At 36.8% G+C, this 21458-nt stretch overlaps 1 protein-coding gene and 1 long non-coding RNA gene across 4 annotated transcripts; both read right to left on the bottom strand.

Annotated features, from left to right (window-relative positions):
- Positions 1-1283: 1283 nt before the first annotated feature.
- Positions 1284-3438, bottom strand: avpi1 (arginine vasopressin induced 1). Its single transcript, XM_055204235.2, has 3 exons — positions 3278-3438; positions 2175-2569; positions 1284-1711 (listed from the first exon to the last, which is right to left on the bottom strand). The coding sequence occupies exons 2-3, from the start codon at positions 2567-2569 to the stop codon at positions 1462-1464; spliced, it is 645 nt and encodes a 214-aa protein (XP_055060210.2). The 5' UTR covers positions 3278-3438; the 3' UTR covers positions 1284-1461.
- Positions 3439-4707: 1269 nt separating this feature from the next.
- On the bottom strand, positions 4708-7913 carry LOC129437232 (uncharacterized). Of its 3 annotated transcripts, none has more exons than XR_008642185.2 (4): positions 7755-7913; positions 6873-7089; positions 5665-5881; positions 4708-5098 (listed from the first exon to the last, which is right to left on the bottom strand). It is a non-coding gene; the product is annotated as an uncharacterized lncRNA (long non-coding RNA). The 3 variants fall into 3 exon arrangements; XR_008642186.2 differs by lacking the exon at positions 7755-7913 and adding an exon at positions 7418-7705; XR_008642187.2 differs by lacking the exon at positions 7755-7913 and adding an exon at positions 7248-7335.
- Positions 7914-21458: the final 13545 nt, after the last annotated feature.

Raw genomic sequence — 21458 nt, 5'->3', positions numbered from 1 at the left:
ATGAGTAAATGATTAAAACTTTTCGGTGAACTATCACTTTCCTCCGGTTTCAAAGGGACACTCCACTTTTTTTGAAAATAAGCTCATTTTCCGACTCCCCTAGAGTTCAACATTTGATTTTTTTTTTACCGTTTTGGATTCCATTCAGCCGATCTCCGGGTCTGGCGGTACCACCCCCAGCATAGCCCAGCACAATCCACCGAATCTAACCAGACCATCAGCATCGCGCCAAAAATAACCAAAGAGTTTCGATATTTTTCCTATTCAAAACCTGACTCCTCTGCAGCTACACTGTGTACCAAGGCTGACGGAAATCAAAAGTTGCGATTTTCTAGGCCGATATGTCCAGGAACTACACTCTCAAACTGCGCAACAATCAAGTACTTCGCTGCTGCAACATGGCCGCAGGAGGCGCAATGATATTAAGCACTGCCCGAAAATAGTCCCCTTTCAATAGCGTAATATCACTATGCCTGCTGCAACCATGTTACAGCAGCGAAGCACCCGATCCCCACGCCAGAATGAGAGCATAGTCCCAACCATATCTGCCTAGAAAATCGCAACTTCCAATTTTCCGTCAGTCCCAGTACACAATGCAACTACAGAAGAACCAAGCTTCAAACAAGAAAAATATCGAAACTCTGGTTAAATTTCAGCGCGATCCCAATGGTCCAATCAAATTCAATGGATTGTGCCAAGCCATGCCAAAAGTGGTAGCGCCAGACCCGGACATCAGCCGAATGGATTCCAAAACGGTAAAAATCAAATGTTTACCTCTAGGGGAGCTGGAAAAAAGTAGCATATTTAAAAAAAAAGTGGAATGTCCCTTTAAGATACACACCCGTAATGTCTCTAATGCATCCTTTTAAAAGAGACTTAAATGTCTTAATTTACCTAAGGCCTAATCCTGGCTTTCGCTAAACCTTGTCTGTGAAACCAGGCCCTTTTAGAGACATGCTAAAAACAGTAATAGTATTATTTTAAGTCAGTCTAAACTTGGTATGACACAATAGCCCAAGTCTCGATTCACTTTCATTGTTTGCAGCATTTTTTCGAAACATTCTGCTTAACATTTCTTTTGTGTTGCAAAAAAAGAGAGAGTGTATCATGCAGGTTTGATCTAACATGAAGATGAGTAAAATCAACAGATTTTTCTATCACCTATTTCTATAATAGTGTTCAACTATTGTGCAATGTGGAATTGTGCTTACGTTCAAAAGACGTGGAATGGCACAAACCTGTAGTTAGAGAACTAGACAACACTTCACAACAACTCTCAGGTGTAGAGGACTCGGTGGATTTACTGTTAAAGTTTGTTCTCAGCCCCGCAGGGCTGTAGTGTTCATGGCTCGATTAGCGTTTAAGTTTCAAGTAAATCTGAGAACAACCACCTTCTCTCAGGCAGTAATCTAATTCCATGCATTTAGCAGTCAGCGATAATCCAACTTCCCGCCAGCAGTGTCAGTGTCGGATTCGGTGCAGGTAGCGTTCTGGGTCCTTCTCTTGAGCGGCATTCCAACTCCATCTGGGCCCACCGGACGGCCCCTGACTCTCTTCCTCCGGGGACCGGAAGTCATCTTGATCACATGATGCGACCTCAAATGTGCTCGGCCCTCCACAGGCACCTAGAGCTGATGCGTCATCTTCATTTTCATCAGCGTCATCTCCGGTTGTGACTTCAGTTGGTTTTCCTAGTGACCCCTCGTTGATCCTAAAGGTAAAAAAATGCATGCATTTATATGGTGACCCAAGTTTGTTGTGACCCATCCCTAGATTTTCCTGTTCGTGTACAGGTTTTAAAATGAGGTGAGTGTGTGGCTGATGTCATGACCTACATTTGCTCAGATTAGCATGTTTCCAACACACACAGTGGCATTAAAGGGTGGAGTGCGGTTGCCAAGTGCATCATAATTCAACCTTATAAGTACATAAGGGTCATGTTAACCATACCAGGTCACAAACCTTTTCGAATAAAAAACATTAATGAAAACTACATGCGCATCTCCAGTGCAGAGTTTGGTTTGATGGCTTGAACAAAAAGTTGAAATAACCTAAAAATCAAATCGTTTGAAAGTCTATACAGTACGTTAAACAGTTCCTGGTAGGCTAAATTAGTTGCTTAACTTTAATACTTAGTAAAACATCTAGGCATTATTTTACTCATCGTCTCTTACTTGAGGTGACCAAACGCCCTGACCCATCTTGTTCCCGCAGTGTCCTTGTGAGACTCCCTGATTCCATTTCTGTTCCGAGCTCGGACCCTTAGTCCCACCAGTGCCTGGGCAAGGCCCGTTTCCACTTCCTTCGTCCCTCCATTCTCTTCTTCCTCCTCCCCGTCCACTCCGTCCTCGCTGCTTCCCAGTCTCCGGTTTCCCCAAACCATCCTGGCTTTCTGCTCGGCGTCTGGTTCACCCGCTGCGTGGAACAGACGTCTGAGCTGCTTCAGGTTCACCCCCTGGAAAATGTTAGCTGTTCCAGACTTCCTGTTACGGCGCGCCGAGGTAGTCGGATGGGAAAACGTGGCTTGGGATGGACCTGCGAGAACCGGAGTGGAGGCCACGTCCTCCATCTGTGGATACAAGAGTGAATTGTTAAAATCATAGTATGTAGAAAAACAAGTTGAATAAACTATTGATGCTATTGATTTTTTTCATGTGACTAAACTTCATATTTGCAAAGATAAACAATAATACTTCGTTTTGGCGTTAGCTTAAAAAGAACGACTAGTGATGCAATTACGTTGTGTTGGTGCGTCATGATCGGCGACCTGACGTCATATGACAGTTTTTCTAAACCTGTATATAACAGATAAGTACAAACTACGGGGATACAATAATACAAAATACGATGTATATGTAAGTACAGACTGTCTAGATAGAGTTAAGTATTGTAACCTATAGGCTTTAAAATACATTGCTAAAATATTTTCTTCAGTGTTAATGAAATTAGGCGTGAGATGTGTTGATATTTGTGCCACAATGCGTCACGTGACGACACGCCAATGACGCACGACATCCGCAGTGACAGCTGCGCGAGGCCAGCTTGCAACAGCGCGACTAAAAAATCAATTTCAAAGAGAATTTAACAAATAATAACGCACAAGAAACGTTAAAAAACACATAGATGCAGGAGTACGTACTCGTTTGTTTTTGACTACATGAAAGAGCACAATGGTGGCTCGTTATTTCTAGATGGTAGTACGGTTTTGCTTTTCTGCTCTCCGCTAAAAAAAGCGTGAAAAATATCAAAGAAACACACACGTGCAGAATCCACTCACCTTTTCCTTTTACACTAGTGCGTTAGTTTCATTTGCATGTTGGATGTTTTAAATTGCTGTCGATGAAGCAGCAGAGCACCGTAGTAAACACACACTAGCTGTTTGTCTCTGTCTGTATGGCGAACAGAAAAGTTTACCGATTAGATTCGTCACCTTACTGTACCGTTCTGACCAATCAAAGGACTGGAAACAACGATTTAGCCCGCCTCCAAAGCGCTCAACCAATCAAATTTCTCTCTTTTGTGTGTCATGTGGTGTGGACAGTACTGTGCGTATTGTCTGTATATTATGGAAGGCCATTGGGGCAAAAACGTGCCAAAAACACGTGCCAACACGCACCACGTGTCAACGCGCAAACCACGCGTCAACACGCACCACGCGTCAACGCGCAAATCACGTGTTAACACGCACTACGTGTTAACGCGTAAATCACGTGTTAACACGTAAATCACGTGTTAACGCGTACCTACACGGTTTTCTTTACCACCACCTACTGGTGTGGAGCTTTGAAAACACAGAAAGAAAGAAGGCTTGGATATCACAGGATGTAATCTAAAATATATTTTGAGCATTTTATAAAAGCATTAGTAGGCTACAACTACATATTTTTAAACAGTTAACTATAATCATTCAACCCTTGAAATTCATGACCACTTTCACACATTTCTCCAAACTATATTTTTAAATACATCTAAAATATATTTTGAGCATTTTATAAAAGCATTAGTAGGCTACAACTACATATTTTTAAACAGTTAACTATAATCATTCAACCCTTGAAATTCATGACCACTTTCACACATTTCTCCAAACTATATTTTTAAATACACTTTAATTAACTTTATCATGTTTCTAAAGCCTAACTGGTAACTGACAAATGAAAACAGGACATTATGTTTTCACAGGTCAACCCATATGCATTATATTTGTTTGTTAGTCCCTTTGATAACCACCTTAAGTCTTATGAAGCTGCTATTGGTTTAGATAGCTTTATAGTAAATATAGTAGTTTTGCTTTATCCTTCAAAGTATAATTGATCAATTATATTTTTTTTATCATCATTAGACACACACAGGAAAAACAATAAATAACACTGGTGAGGATCATATACGTCCTCCAGATGCTGTGTTGTCTGTGCAAAATGTGTCGCGGTTGTAAAAAGAGGAATACTGTGTGAATGAGTCATTTTTCTTAGGATGTTTTTATCTTTGCTGGAGATGGAGCAAGCAGTACTGTAGACTCCAAATACTCATCCTTTTCAATATTGTAATGAAAACAGAGATGTATACCATAGTTTAATGTTGCATGTGCAAATAAACAGTTGTTTTGATATGATGCTTTCCTTGGCTTTTTTCATAAGGGTTAAAGTGCCTGACACACTACTAGTAGAATACATTAGGAATGAAAAAAGATACATGATGCTTTTAAAATAATATAATATTTAACTTTTATTTATGCCATAAAACAGTAATTACTACATTTAAGACTCAAATTCCACAGGAAGAAATATCTTTGCTTTTACATAGCATTTCTTCATTTAATAATTGATTAGTTTCGTAAATTGTTGAGGAGACAGGAGCTTTGCAGTATCCAGATGTGATAAGGAACATGGCCCTTCCATTGTATGGCACATCGCATGGAGTATGAACTACACTATCTTATGTGATTTTGTTAAATGGTTTATGAAGCCTTTAATGGACAGTGGTCCCCTGCTTCAAAAACAGCAGACCTCCAACATCAAGCTTAGCAGAGCCGGGGTTGTTGGTGAGAATCATTTTGTTTGGCTGAAGAAAGATGGTGATGACCTCAGAAGTGCAATGCCTGCAACACATAAATGGTAAAGTTTATTGTGCTGCCCTGGGAAATGGATGACCTAGGAATGTTAGTATATGTAGGCCTAATGCACATCACAGCCTGTAAACTGTTAAGTCTTATAACTTCATACAATCAGAATGTACTGTAGTAAAAACATACATGACAAAGAAAACAGAACTTTATTACATGTACTCTAGTAAGAATTAGGCAAATTATAATGGAATATAAATAATTAAATATTTTTTTGCTCAGTTATAAATGAATCTTATTTAATATTTGATTATTAATAAAACCCATAAACAACAAACATTGGCAACAAAGGCCTATAATTGTTTTCAACCAAAAACATTGTAATAGGTAGTATTGACATAGGAAACAGAAATACAGACACTCTAAAAAATGCTAGGCCCATCATAAAGACAACTGTGTAACTAGAAATCAATATTAAAAGGTATAAAGTTGAGACCTTACTTACATCACTTGGTCAAAAAAAGTCACAGACTCAACTGTAGGCACAAAACAGTTTATTGAATGGGCAATGAAAATCTCAATTCCAGAATGCAGAGACTCACCAAGCAGCAGGGTGGCACTAAATTGAGTCACTGCTGAGAATGGCACCTTGCAGAAAGAGTCAGAGTGCAAGGCATCAGTCAGGAAATGTTATCAGGGAGAGCAGCGAGGCAGGCAGACGGGATGAAGAGAGCCAAAGAAGAGCCAACCGATGTGAAGCTAGGCATAGAGAGGGAAGATGAGGCTGGGAGAACGGGGCAGATGGCATCAGGGCACAATCTGGAGAGAACAGAGAAGAGTCAGAAAGAAAAAGCACTGACAGCGCATCTCATAATTAATGAGATGATGACTAGACGGAGGGGAGGATATAGCCTGGGATACACTGCATGATTTTTGGCGGTCCCAAACGAAAGATTACCATCGTGAAACATTTGTGGCAATTTCTGTGATCGTGGCTCTTCGGTGGTCCTATGTCGACCAGCGTACCAGTATTTGTTTAACACTAGCACATGCTGGTGACATTGCACTTAACTGGAGTCACAGTCGTCACAACCTATGATTCAATAGGTGTCATCATTATACAGTCTACATGCTTGTCGTACCCAAGTTTAAATGATCCATGTCGCACAGTGTGATAAAGTAATGATATTATAGGGGAGCAAAAATCTTGCAGTGTATCCTGGGCTTAAGACAATGACTGGTACGTGCATGGCCACCTGTCAAAACAAACCAATGACAAAACACACAGCGTACAAAACACATAAACAGAAACAACTGATCAGAACAAAGCTGTGACACACTTTTAGCTATAGTATTCAATCAGATACTGGTTGCCCAAATTCATTGATTGATTCTATCTAATGAAACAGGTTTTGGAATGTTTGGTGTGATGGTTGCTGTATCGGTCAGGTTAACAAGTGAAAACTCTTCTGTAATCAAGTGCTATTTGGGGCTGAATATTTCATTTAGTATGAAAAGTAAAAGTTACACTCTGATTTTGACCTAAAATGCTTAAAAATGTCTAAATTAAGTGCAGGTGCAAAGTCATAGATATATTCATTTGTGACAGTTCTACTGTTTGCATTTGAAATAAACACAGACATGACATGTAGATAATAAAAAATCTTTAACAAAAATATAATCTGAAAAAGGATAAAGATGTTTTAACAATTTAAAACAAAACTGTTTACTAATAATAAAACAGACAATAGTAGAAAGAATAAGCATGCATGTTTAAGTTAAGAAGAATAATGAGCTTTTTAAAAAGTACCTGTATGTCCAGTTGTGCGGTCTGGAGTACATTGCTTTGCATGTAGTCCTATAAGGATCGCTTGGTCTTCTTGAATATATTATGTCCTATAACTGCTTCAAGTACGCATTCTCTCATCAGGCACACTCTTACAGCCTCAGGGTGGGTCACAATGTTCATAATTTGGTCATCTAAATAAGCTTCGGTCAATCTTGTGAATAAACACTGGGTGAATAATCTGTGAAAGACAAGCATATAGAAAACCATAAAAAGTTGCTTGTATTAGTAATAACTAGAATCAGATTTGTTTTTATGATTTTTTAAACAATGGTTATTCAAATGTAAAATCATAGAATTAATGTAAAATCAACAAGGAAATTATATACACCAATTTACTCTAATAATGCTACACAGTAGGCCTACAAAGGAATATAGTTTCCCTCATATTTGGACAGATCTGTGTTATCAACTCTCTTGCCAGTTTGTCATGAGTCATAACTTTATGGTCATATTTTTAAATGAATAACAAACACAACGCATTCATTTAAACAGCACTAAAGTTTTACCTCACTATATTGTCTCCATCTGGGAAAGCCTGACACTGTTTCCACTAACTTATGTGATTGCAGTTATAAAGACTTTTGCCCAAGGCCATTTATCTAACAAAACTGTTTTCTGTTGTTGTTACTGCTGCTGCTTTTGCGTTTGTATTCCTCAATAGTACTTTTTGGCTCTTCCGTGTCCGTCAGCAAACCTGGCTTATGATGGCTATGAGGTAAGCTTACGGCAAACTCGACGTAATGCTTGGATCACTATATCATTAATTATTCACACAATGACAGTGCCTGTCGTAACGCATTCGCTGCAATATAATTATTCATAAGCTTGTGAGCGAGCACTTACCTAATGCTTACGATGAGCTGACGTTACAATCTTCATCTTCTTCTTTTGGTTTAATGGCGGGTTACGAACCAACTTTAAAGGTGCATACCGCCACCTGCTGTGATGGAGTGTGAAAATAATGATCTGCCTCTTCTATATCCTGTTATATAACACACTTTTCTTAATAAATCTCAAACTGCATTTGACTTCCTGGTTTTGGATCTTCTTTTAATAAGTTGGCTATAGTAAAATCATTGCATGCTATTGCTTGTAAATCTTCCTTTAAAATACGACTCAAAATGATAGTGGCGAAGAAGTCATCTGCCATCTTGTGCTCATTAGTGGTAACGACATGCAATGCACAAATGACTAAAACGAGTTTTTTTTTCTGTTTTTTAGGGGTCAAGCACCGAAGGTGCTGAGACACCTATTGGAATTGTACTTTTTTCTTCTTCTTAGCCATTGGTGTCTATGGCAGCCCTATGAACCGTATGTAGGAAAATGATGAAATTTGGCACAGTTGTAGTGGTGGTCATAAATAGTCATTTGGCCAAAAATGGGGTCTATAGTACTAACTCTATAGCGCCACCAGCAGTGCAAAAATTCAATGTTCAAATGGTTATAACTGCAGATCCGTTTGATCTATGAAAATTCTACTTAGTACACATGATTGCTCTCATCACACTTATAGTTTTTAAAACTGTACAGTAAGACTCCACCCATTACATTAGCAGCCATTTTGAAATGTACAGTATTTTGTTTTTTCGCTACTCCTCCTTCAAATTTGGTGCAATTGTTATGAAATTTGGCACAGGTGATCTTTGGAGTAAGCCGCATAGAAATGACCGAACAGAATTTTGATATTTATCTTTGTTTAAAAGTAATAAATGCACAAACTTAACGAGGTTGACGCAAAAATGGTTTTGAAGCTGTATCTCGGTCATTATTTTATCAATCGAAATAAAATTTGGTACACGTCATGTCAAGCATAAACTGGGGGACCATGCTGAATCTGGTGACAGCGCCACCTATGGGTCTTGAGATATGAAAAAAGGCTATTTTTGCCCATAACTACTGAATTGTTTGTCAGAAAACTATAATTGTGGTGTCTACGGATTCCTTGGCTCATGCCGCATATGTGGGTGTGTATTATGCCGGGATTGACCGGACCGCTTGTCTGCCATTTTGAAATGAGTCATAAATTGCTATAACTTTTGAAGTATTGGCTATATCGGCGAAAAAATAGGTAGGGAGCTTCGGCATGATGTCCTGAAGTTACCTGGGAAGTCAGAGTATGGCGCCACCTAGGGGTTATAAACAATAACAGTTCTTATAGAACTGCCTATAACTTCTGAATACTTTGTCTGATATTAATTTTCTTGTTGTGAAATTGTGAAATTAAATTCACTGGTTTATGCCGATTGCAACAATACCTCATTTGTCATTTTCCAACATTCTATTAATGTGTTATTGTAAGGCATATGGTAAATTATCTTTTCGCTACTCCTTTTACAAATTTTGTTTATTTTATGCCAGGTTCTACTCGTAGGTTCTTTGGAGCAATCCGCACAGAAATGACTGAACAGATTTTTCTGGCACCTAGGCATTTTTTTGAGAAATACCTCTGTAAAGTTGATCGTGCCTGTGATGTTGTCTATTTGTCATAGTTAATTACTGTATATTACATTTTATAGCGTTGCTCTACAGAATGTTTTTCTTGTCTTCAATCTCACTTGAGCTTTTTGATTCTCATATACATTGTATTTCTGTTATTTCTGCTCTGCAGTGTCATTTCTACATCTTTGGTAATTGGCATATGTCAATCCTTGTATCTCTGTAATTTCTTTTCTGCTGTTCCTTGAACTGTGTTAACTGAGTGGCGTGGCGGGTAAGGCACACGCAATGAGATTCTGAGTTCTTGCGTTCTAATCCCGCCTGAGGCAAGTGTTCGTCGTTTCTATTACATTTTGTTCTTTCTCACCTATTCTTCTCGACCTGTCTGTAGTTCACATATGTTCAGTTTTTGCCGTGTTTTCGGTTGCTTCTTGGCACTGCGGTGGTTCTGCTCTGTGATTGCTACGCTTTGGGTTCTTTGCAGCGCCTTGTGTTCTTGATGCACCTTGGGTGCTCAATGCGCCCTGGGTGATTGATACGTTGTATGTTTCTTGCTGTGCTTTGGGTGTTTGATGTTCTTTGTGTGCTTGCTGTGCTTTGAGTACTTGCTGTGCTTTGTGTGCTTTCTGTGCTTTGTGAGCTTGCTGTGCTTTGTGTGCTTGCTGTGCATTGTGAGCTTGCTGTGCTTTGTGTGCTTGCTGTGCTGTGTTTGCATTGCGCCGAAGGTGCTTGACCCCGTGTTGCTGCTTGCAGCTATATTTTTTTATTATTACCATTATGTCAGTAACAATTAACATTTGTATTATACATACAAATAGTATTATACAATAACATAGTATTCTAAAGTAATAAGAACAAACATTCTTTTATGAGGGATTTACAGTTATAAAAAATAATAATGAAATAAATAAACAAATAATAATAAAATAAATAAAGAAAATAAATAAAGAAAAAACATACATAGACATAAAATAATTGTTATATTTTTACTCAAGTAGGGGGTAGGAAAGTTCATCTAAATATCATATCTCAAATTACATGTGAATTCAAAACCTTATTTAATATCTGGTATGATTTAACTGCTTTTTTGTTATTCTTTAATTTACAAAGAGATTCAGTTAAACCTTTTAATTCTGAGCAAAATGCAATAAAATTAGGTTTTGAGGCTGTAACTTTACACTTATGAATATGACCTTTTCCAAGCAAGCACAGGATATTAATAGTATTGTTTAAAGGAACAGAACCAGTATTACATGACAAAAACAGGACCATTTCTTCAGTGAAGTCAATAAGATTATTAAAGGATGTAAAAATCAATCTTGAAATTTCATTCCAAAATGGTGTTGTAAAGGGACATTTACCAAACAAATGAATCACTGATTCATTTTCAGAACCACAAAAAGGTGAATATCCATAAATTTAGATAAAAATAACTTGCAGGGGTAAAAAATATGAAGGATTTTAAAGTGGATTTCTTTGACTTTATTTGGTATCACAAACTTATTATGAATAGACCATATGTTAGATAAAGATACCGAAGGATATAACCGTTTCCATGAAGACACTGCTTTAGGAGAAATACTACTTATAGAGAGTAATGTTCTTCTGATATGAATATTATTGCATTTTTATCTAACAAGTCAATACCATCTATCATTATTCGAGGAATGTCTTCCCTTAAAGGAGAGTATTGTAAGGATGATCTGATAAGCTGTAGAAGTTTAGGGGAAATACCCTTAATTATTCTTAGAAAATCTCTTTGAGTAATATTAATACTGTTTTCTTGACTAAATTTTTCATAACTAATTAGAGTCCCGTCAGTGTTTAAAAATTAATGACAATGCATTAATGATCTTATCATTTTAATAATATATTAATAAATCTATGTCCAAAGTTAAGAATATGAACACAAAACACTAAATGACAAACAAAGTGGTGTTTTCCCGGACAGGGGTTTTCTTAAACCAAGATTAAGCCTAATTAGGAAAGAATAAACAAACATACCTTACTAAAAACATTACTTGTGTGCATTATAAGGCAAAACAAAGAGCACTGATGTATTTTAAGATATGTCAATACATTTTTTTTTTTAGTTTGTACAGCTCTTACATTTATTTTAGTCTAGGACTAGTCTAATCCCTGTCCGGGAAACCGCCCCTAAATTGCTCCCAATACAATTTTGCTGTGTTCTCTACTGTACATTGATTGTACTGATTATAATCCAAAGGTCAGACTCAGACGGGCCAAGTAATCCCCACGTCATCCATTATAAAGGGATTTTTATTGTGCAGTGTAGCCAATTTCTATACAATTTAGTCCAAGTTTGAAAAACCTTTTGTTTCCATGTCACTCAGAAAGTTAGTGTGATGTCTTAAATTAGTAAGCAAGCAAAAACCATTCAAACGTTTTAGCCTATAAAATGAATTACCTATAAAAATGCAATTAAGCATTTTAATGTAGTTTATTAATCAACATTAATTATCATGATTATCGAGGGCATAATCAAAAATAAATATTTTGTTTTATTCTTGCAGCCCCCTGTAGTGAGTAGCCTATCTGTCTCATATCTGCTTGGAGTTAAAAGGTGCTAAAGGTGAAAACAAGAAAGCACTTTTTTTTTATTCCAATCAAAGCTATAGACATGTGTTTTATTGCCATTCTTCTTTTTTTCCAGTCATCACATATGCATTTATTCATTTAGCATATACATTCATCCAAAGTGTCTTATAGATCAGAAAATACACAGAAAAAAAGCAAAAGTTTATTACATTTGCATAATTGTTCTAGTATCTGCTGCAGAGTAGTTCTAGTTACTATGACAAAGAAACAGTCTGAGCGTGACTAATCCATTGGAAGCCTCAGATTGATCTATGACACATACTATCTGAAATGGAAACTATGTCTGAGGCAACGCGTGCCAAAAAGTAAAAAAAAAAGCTTAAAAGGTTTGTAGTAGAGAGCCTCCTTCAGACAAAATAAGATTATTAATTAAACTCAAAAAGCATGTTTTAAAGCCTAACTGCTCTATACAATGACATTGATGTTCTCCCATTAGGCCATACATATAGAGTTCCATCTGTTGTTCATATGCTAAATTGGTTGTAATTATATAGTGTGGTATTGCTATACTGTATTATTAAGGATATGTGTATGACACTAGTGAAAAACAAATTTTATAAGGCATTTATAAACTAGTTGAACTAGCTTTAAGTGCAATCAGATCATGATGGCAGGTAGTCCAAAGACTTCATACGTAGAACATCATAATGTGTGTGTGTGTTCAAAAATGATGCAGATGTACCATCTGCTTGAGCATACATTCCATTTACGTTCATAATCTTGCTATTAAAGGCGGAGTCCACGATGTTTGAAAAACGCGTTGGAAAAGGAGACGGGCCGACTACCAAAACACACTTATAGCCAATCAAATCAAATCAAATGCCGGTTTGCGTATGTGTGGGGCGGGTCTATCAACAGAAGGTCCAGATTCTATTGGGGTAGGGGCGTGTTTGTTTAGGTGATTTCAAATATCAACATTGGCTTTCAAACATCATGGACTCCGCCTTTAACCAATTGTTATTAACATAAACTTAATTAGATTACCTGTGGTTAAGTAGTGTTTAAATAATTTTTTCTTGCAATATTAATCATCCTCTACTGTTTATAAGAATTGTGTAACACTACTGTGTCATCATTTAACACCTCTATTTTTAAGAATATAATTCTTTCCATAGGCAGGTACTAAAAGAACAAGACATTAGACACAAAGTAAATAGAAATTGGGACTATTGGCTAATTCACAAAGCTAACAAAATTATTTATAACAAAATTAAATGATACTATAATTATTATATATAGTCCAAGCTGTAAACTATTTATGATCATTATTCACTGTTAATTACTTTTAAAAATATATATTTAGGATAAAATACTTCAATTTACAATCCTATCTATCTGTCCGTTCTGTGTATTTAGGTCAGATTCGCCACACCACTAGATGGTGGTAAAACTCCATGTCCATGATTTCTAACGCGTTAACACGTGATTTACGTGTTAACACGCACTTACGCGTTAACACGTAGTGCGTGTTAACACGTGATTTACGCGTTAACACGTAGTGCGTGTTAACACGTATTTTTAACACGTTTTTGCCCCAATGGCCTTCCATAGTATGTAACCGAGAAGTGTAATCCTTCATTGACGTCATTGCTGGCGCACACGTGCCAATATGTGAAAATGTCTTGGAGAGAGAGAGAAAGAGAGTTCCAACCACCCTGGCATTCAACAGATAAAGCAACTCTGCTCTACTGTCAGACATCTGGAGGAGTCCAATGAGGAGCTGAGACGAAAACTGAAGATTACCAAAGAGGAGTTGGAGGAGACAACAACACAGCTACACACTGGAGAAACTGCTGGAACTGGAAGAGACCAGAAACCAGTTAAACACCAAAACAACACAACATCAGCAGTGTGTCAGCACACAAACACACAGCATCTACACTACTTGACTGCTTTACAACCACATCTCAACAACTAAAGTGCATTAATAACACACAGAAATCCTGCTACCTCACAATCTCCCAAAACATCTCAGAACCTCAGGAAAAAAACAGCAGCGACATCAGACAACACCAGCCACCAACTAAGAGCATCAACAGAGAACAAAAGAGGAAAGACAACATTGTCATAAACTTCCATCACAGTTATTGTATATATTTCTAAATATAGAAAATCCCACATTAACCCTTGACAATCTTTCTTTAAATATCCAGATAGAACTAAGCTTTGTAATAAAGGGGTGGTACTAATATGGTTTTAATAAAATATGATTATTATTATCTAAATATACTTAAACTTCACTAAAAGTATGCTTGAGTGTAGCATACTTTTAAAAAGTTTAATTAAACATATTTATTACTAGTATACCTCTAGTGCACCTTCTAGAAATACATTAAAAAATGTATGCTTGAGTTTAGCATACTTTTATAAAGTGTTTTTAAGCATATTATATTCATTACCAGTGTACCGCTAGATTACATTTTGGAATACATTAAAAACTATTTAACATATTTTATGCACTTTAAATAAGCATGTTGGAAATTCAAATGTATAAAAACATATTACTTGAATCTTAAGTATATTTTTATTACATTAAATACTACTTTTTTGACCTGGGTATGTCCATTAATATTTTATGTAATTTGAGATAATTTTATTTCTCTTCATAAATATAATGAAGAGTTAAGGGAGATCTGTCTAAAATTGTATTGGACATCCACTGCAGACGACACAAGCACATCACAGAAGATGTTGTTGACAAACAGGCCCGGGGTGGGTAATCGGGAGAACCGGGAGAATTCCCGGTGGGCCGCTTCACTTTTGGGCCGGTCGAGTTTTTTTTTTTTTTTTTTTTTTTACATTTGTCACGTTAGTAAGTCTATCTTCTCTTAAATGACACTTCACACGTTTAGCTTTGACACTGCAGCGCGCAGCCTCTGCATGGGTTGTACCATGTGAGGGAGTTTTCCCCTCCCCTCCCATAGAGTTGGTTCGGTCCATCCATAGCGCGTCCAAGAAAACTTTTCTCCGGTAGGCTGGGCCGGCCCTACCGAAACAATAGACGGGTTGCACGGCGACGTCACTAACTGGTTGCGCGCGCAACCGAGAGGCAGAAAGAAGAGAAGTGCATTGTGTTGTATGCTAGTAGCGGTGTCTGTAAGTCAAAATGCCAAGGAATTGTTGCGTGGAAAATAGTACCAACAGAGTCAGTGCTGGGTGCCTGATGTTAACATACCAGTAGATGCGACTATTACGTTACTAGCATTAAAATTATAACATTATAATTCATACATGTATCACAGTAACACTGCAAAAATAAAGACGGAAAAACAGATCCAACTAAAATAAAGTCTTATTTATATACAAACAATAAAGAACGCTTCAATAATTCAGGTTGTTGCAGTAGCGGATCAGCTCACCAATCGGGCTTTCTGCCTCCTGGATGCGCGCGCACCCTGCAATGTTTGTAAACTTGCAACCCCTCTATACGCGTCTGAGAGGAGGAGGGCATAAAAAACAGGTTGAAGAAAAAATCCTTTTGAGGATGATGCTCCCAAATGTGCCAAACTTACAGATTAATTTCAAGAGGACAACAACAGGTAACTTAAAGAGAAATATGCCTAGTAATGATTAGCATTAGCAACGTAATTCGGCTAATACCGTTGTCAAACTATTTACAAGCCAACATTTTTTTTGTTAAAATATTAGCCTTCTGTGTATACATTCATAGACTTATGCAAATATTATGCAAGCAGCTTCTGAGCAGTAGATAAGCCAATCCCCGCTGAAAATGAGGAGGCCATGAGAAAACAATATGAATTAAAGTTATTTAAGCCTCAGGTTGTGTTCAGAACTATATAACATCTTTTGTGTTCCCAATGACCAGCCGAAAAATTCAATGTTCAAAATTGGATTCAATGTTTTTGTCAAATTGTTTTCTTTTTTAATTAGTACTGGGTTTTATATTTCTATTTGCATCTGATTAATCATAGCCCTCATCGCCTTAGCAATGCTAATAATTTATCAACCTTTTCTTGTGGAATAGACTCCTAAAAGGGCTGGATTATTTTTGACCCATAATGGGTAAATTTTGGACAGAACATGCTGCTGGGTTAAAATTGACCCAATGCTGGGTTGTTTTAACCCAACGGTTGGGTTATTATTAATCCATGGTTGCATAACAACAATCCAACATTGGGTTATTTTTAACCCAGCATGTGTCTGTCCAATATTTACCCATTATGGGTCAAAAATAACCCAGCCTTTTTTAGAGTGTAGAGGAATATTTTTGTTAACTTCTCATCTTAAGTTAAATATTATTTAACTTTTACCTTATTTGTTTAACCATGATATTAATAGAAACTATAGTAAGAGCTTAACTGCTTTATTTATCCAATTTGAAAAAAGTGCTAATTTGGAATAACATATGGAAAAAGTGGGCCGGTCTTGGGCCTGAAACTCCCGGGCTGAAAAGTGGCCCCACTCCGGCCCTGTTGACAAAAGATGTCTGTGTCTCTTTACTGAACATTTCCAGTGTTGTTCAGTGATTTTTCCGGTCAAGGACTCTTATTTAACAGGAGGACCAACAAATTAGCTGTGAAGATGTTTGTTTAGTTAGTTTACAGGCAGGAGACAAAATTACTTTATTTAGGCTATTTAAAATTTTATTTTATTTATTCCATGGTCTGTTGAAATCCTTGATGGTTGGCTCCGTTTCATACAGAGATATAGGATCCAGTCAGTTTGAGCACAGTTCCAAACGCACATAACACACTGGGCAGCAATCTAGATTAATCAAGTCCCACAAAATCAGAACTTTAAACAAACTTTATTTTCATTTATTGAATTACGTGTTTGTCTACGTCTCCGCGGAGTCCGCACCCAACATTATGTATTTTAAAATGATTTAAGTATTTAAGGTTGGAGAAACGTCAACTCGTTTTCAGCGTCAGATGGGGTGGGAGCAGAGACGCACAGTCAAAAGTGAAAGTAAACTTAGCTCGGCGGCGGCGCCATTTTAGTACTGCGATTAGTAAACAAAAACTTTTGTTACAACAGATTGTTTTAACAGACGCGACTTTAAAGAAATGTACGCGTTGTTCAAGACAGGATAACTCTTATTTCGACATAGTGTGGGAGTGTGGGAATACGGTATGTTGAAGTGCATCGATGAACGACGCCATAAAAACAAGATGGCACTGTCATGGCCTCTGATGATCTCTAAATATGTTGTTAGCTGTTCTTACTATCTGTATTTGTCTCATTCTAATTGCTATTTACATTTTATTTTGTTTTTTTCCAGATGGCACGTCAGAGTATATCTGATTCCACATTCATTTAACATTCCAGTGGGTGTTTCCGTCTCCTCGTACTCTGTCTCGCATTAAAACATGAGGTATGTATATTTGCGCATAGTGTCATGCAATCACTAAACTTAAAACCAGAATGTGAAATGTTTAGTTTAGATAGCAACCTGTGTTTTGAGATCTGAATGAGGGGCAACCTCCTAGCTAACAATTTTTGGTTCCCAGAACGTTTGGGGAACGTTAGCGCTGGTTACCAGAACTTTACCAGAACAGACCCTAACGTCCCCTGCTGGTGGTTCCCCAGGACAGTTTTCTTGACGTCAATAGAACGTTTTCTCTAGGTTTAGGGAACGTTCCCCTAACCTTGTGCGAAAGTTAGGGGAACGTTGCCTCAGTGACTGCGTTTACATGCAGCCAATAACCCGTTCAAATCCGGAATATTAGCAATAACCCGGTCGCGCACGTCCATGTAAACACCGGCAAAAACCCGAATATGCTAATATTCCTGTTTTTAAAATCCCGAATATTACCCCTGGGTTACCTCTTTTCTAGCCCGAAATTTTGGTCATGTACACGCGAATCTGGATATTCCCATCAAAAGGAACATTGATTTGTGTTCTGCGCATGTTCTATTCGCAAGGAATCTTGGTCTTTTGAGTAGAGGAACTTCTTATATACACTTTTTGAGCGAGTAGGAAACCAATTGCAACAACCGCGCTTTGCACGTTAAATTAATATATTGCTATTGTTTTTCACATCATACATGTATAATAAAGTTCAAATAGATTGTCAATAGTTATGAGAGTAACTTGTTTTTTTTTGTGAATTTGAATTCAAAATGTAATACTATGCTATTCATATTTCGTTAAATACAGTGAATGTGTGAAAAAAGTGAAAGATGACAGAATAAATGCATAGCGTCGTTTGCATAGATGCAGTTTCTAAGATTAAAATTACTTTAATTTAACTGATCCACACAAATACAAAGCGTCATAATATAACTGATTGCTTACCAGCATTAAAACCACTTAAAATAAAAACCTTAGGTTTTTTCTTTGTATGCAGCGTCCGCTCTGTGGATAAGGATGTTGCAATAACGCCGGTGGCTTTATTATTAACTGACTGAATACTTGACTCTTACCTGACATTTAGATATGAAAGTTTACCATCAACAGTACCTGCGCGAAACATTAAACATTAATGATCATCTGCCGACTCGACTGTTTCTGCACGTCCTCAGTCCGCTTAATTAACGGCTTTTCGTTCTATCCGCGTGAGCTAAACATTTTTGTTCTGTACTTTTTTACTTGCATGTATTTCTACATATTTTCGGCCAAGTAACACTCAGGATATAATATAAGTTATTATAGATAGCATAAAAGCTTGTTCTGAAAGGATGACAATTATAAAAACGATCTTTCCAGCTTAATTTAGCCAAAATAATGATTTATTCGTTTTCATACTTTATATATGTTAATTTACTACTAATATACTATTGAAAATGCCATAAATAAATATTCATTGCCTTCTGTAAGCTATTGCATTCGTTTTGTACATTTATAGGTGCATAAATACTGTCTAATTTAAATTTCTTTAAGACGTGGTTGTTCTCTATTTACCGATGCTCTGTAAATTTGCACTTAAAAACCTTCTTGTTAGAAAATTGTTCTTCAATTATTTATTTTTTTTTCAAAAATATATTTAGCTGAAGGCTAGTATATAGCTTGTTAATCTTTTTATCAAAAAAAGGAAAGACATGTAACTTAGCCTACCCTGCTTCTACATCGGTGCAGCTTGTTCTGGATTTAAATAATACTTTTATTTTAGTAAATGAAGGCAGTAAAACTGCAAAGCGCACTAGTGAGCCACGCAAAATCACCGCATTTACCTTTTAATCACAGTTTACATCGGGATATTGCCAATTCCATGTATACAGGGGTAACTCTCTCTGCTCACGCATGTAAACGGGTTATTCCGAATGTTTCAGAAACCCGAAACCCGACCTTAACTCGACCATAACCCGAATATTGACAGCATGTAAACGTAGACAATGTTCTGATAACCTCTACATTGTGATTTGCCTGAATGCAAATAATCATTCTAAAAATCATGTGTTAAACAGTGTTTATTGTTCAAAGAACATGATCTGGAGCTTATTCTTAACTAGGGCTGTCAAAATGCGTTAACGCAAATTCATTTTAACGCCACTAATTTTATTAACGCACGATTAATGCAACACGCAATTTCGCTTGGAACCTTGGCCTAGCCCACAGCTGGATGAATTGAGATGCAGCAAGTGACCCGCGGTGTCTAGATAAGTCGGAGGTTTTCATAAAAGTAAGAAGCTCTCGTCTAGCGATTACAATACTCTAAATGGACACAAAACATTGCAAATGATATTTGTTGTTTTCCTCGGTTTTTTCCTCAGAGGCGTACCGTCCCAAATCCATAATCTAAAGCAAAGATGCATATTCATTCATGTTGCTTGTATTTTGGTTTCAAAAATTAAATCTCGTAAATTAAACAATAAAAAAAACATATATTAAACATATATTGATATTGTTTTGCTTTGCGTAAATAGGTGTAGTTCTGTCATGTTTTGTCAGATTCCAACAAATCATGCATTGTTTTTAAGTTTTTTAATAGAGAATGTTAAAATGTAAATAACTAATTTTTGAAAATTGGCTCATCCCAACTCAATTTGTCAGCACAGGTCACAAATGATGCAGCAGCAAACAGAAATGAAGAAAGAACAAGGTCTTCTAAAGGGAAATAAAACTATGGCTGATGGTTCTGTTGAAAATGTTAACAGGCTGTTGTAGACATACATTTGCATATAGCATATATATTTGTCCAAATCCATGTTGATTAGAGCATTAAAAACTTGAAAAGTGTTAAATTTAGGTAAATGTAGAACAGATAAAAAATGTGAGATTAATATGCGATTAATCGCGAGTTAACTCATGAAATCATGCGATTAATCTAGATTAAATATTTTAATCTATTGACAGCCAGTGGTGTCAAAAGTATTCATATTCATTACTCAAGTAGAAGTATAGATACTAGGGTTTTAAAAGACTTTTGTAGAAGTTGAAGTATCAACTCAAGCTTTTTACTCAAGTAAAAGTGAAAAAGTACTGGTTTCAAAACTACTTAAAGTATAAAAGTAAAAGTAATGAAAGGAAAAAAATGTCATTAGAGAAAAAAGCCTAGGCCGCACCACAGGGGCCTTTTGGGCACTATCTCCTCTAAAAAATGTTTCTAAAGGCCATAATAACTATAGTGGTATTAAAATGTTAATGTTAAAAAATTTGGGATGCACTAGGGCCAGGGGTAGGCAACGTCAGTCCTGGAGTGTCGATGTCCTGTAGATTAGCTCCAACCCTTATAAAACCTTGGTTACCTGTAGTTTCAGGTGACTTTATAAACCTTTATTGGTTTGTTCAGGTGTGCTTGATTAGACCTGGAGCTAAACACTGCAGGACATCGGCACTCCATGTTGCCTACCCCTGCAGTAGGCTATCTGTTTCACCACATACGGTATATGCCCATTAAAAATTAACGCATTTCAATACAATGCAAACAAATACATTAAAGCAGTGGTTCTCAAACTGAATGTCGCCAGGAGCCCCAGTTTTATAATATTTTATGAAATACATTACTTTATTATAAATTCTGTGTAACTAAACCAGTGGCGGCGTTTCACGAAAACCTAGGGTATGGCAAAAATTCTTCGTACAAGAAGGCCATTCAAATAACTAATCTATGAAACCACATTATATGTGTACATACTCCACCAACCTGTACAAAATCATACTACGGTTGTGGATGTGCACTTACTGACAACAATACGGAGGCAATACAAATAAAAACAAAAATAGAATCATGGTTGTTTAAAATGCTTTTCAAATGTTGTAATTCTTAACTAAGTGCAACTCCAGCAACAGATAAACTAAAACAAAATAATATCAAAACATACCCTTCACAAACTTGTCATGACAACCGCCAATAAACACTTATAAAAACACAATATAGACTTTTAAATGATGTGAAAGAGCACATGTATTTAACCAAATAAGACTAAAACACTTAAATAAAACTCTTAGCAAAACAGGGCTAAATGCAAAAACAAGTCTTACCTTTTGTCGTCGTGCAGTTTTTATTGCACAAGTGGCCATATTCAAAAATGCGCGTAACGTTAATGAATACAATTCACTTCGACTGCGTTACAAATCCCAGTGGAACA

This window comes from Misgurnus anguillicaudatus, chromosome 3 (genome assembly GCF_027580225.2).
Source record: "Misgurnus anguillicaudatus chromosome 3, ASM2758022v2, whole genome shotgun sequence".
NCBI lineage: Eukaryota > Metazoa > Chordata > Actinopteri > Cypriniformes > Cobitidae > Misgurnus > Misgurnus anguillicaudatus.
Note: the sequence above shows the minus strand (reverse complement) of the source record. Positions and strands in the feature narration are given on the sequence as shown.

Excerpts from the sequence above, each read along its gene's own strand:
- avpi1 (XM_055204235.2), bottom strand. The coding sequence starts at position 2,569 with ATGGAGGACGTGGCCTCCACTCCGGTTCTCGCAGGTCCATCCCAAGCC. Across the intron at positions 1,712-2,174 it reads AGGGCGTTTGGTCACCTCAA|GATCAACGAGGGGTCACTAG; the intron begins GTAAGAGACGAT and ends TTTTACCTTTAG.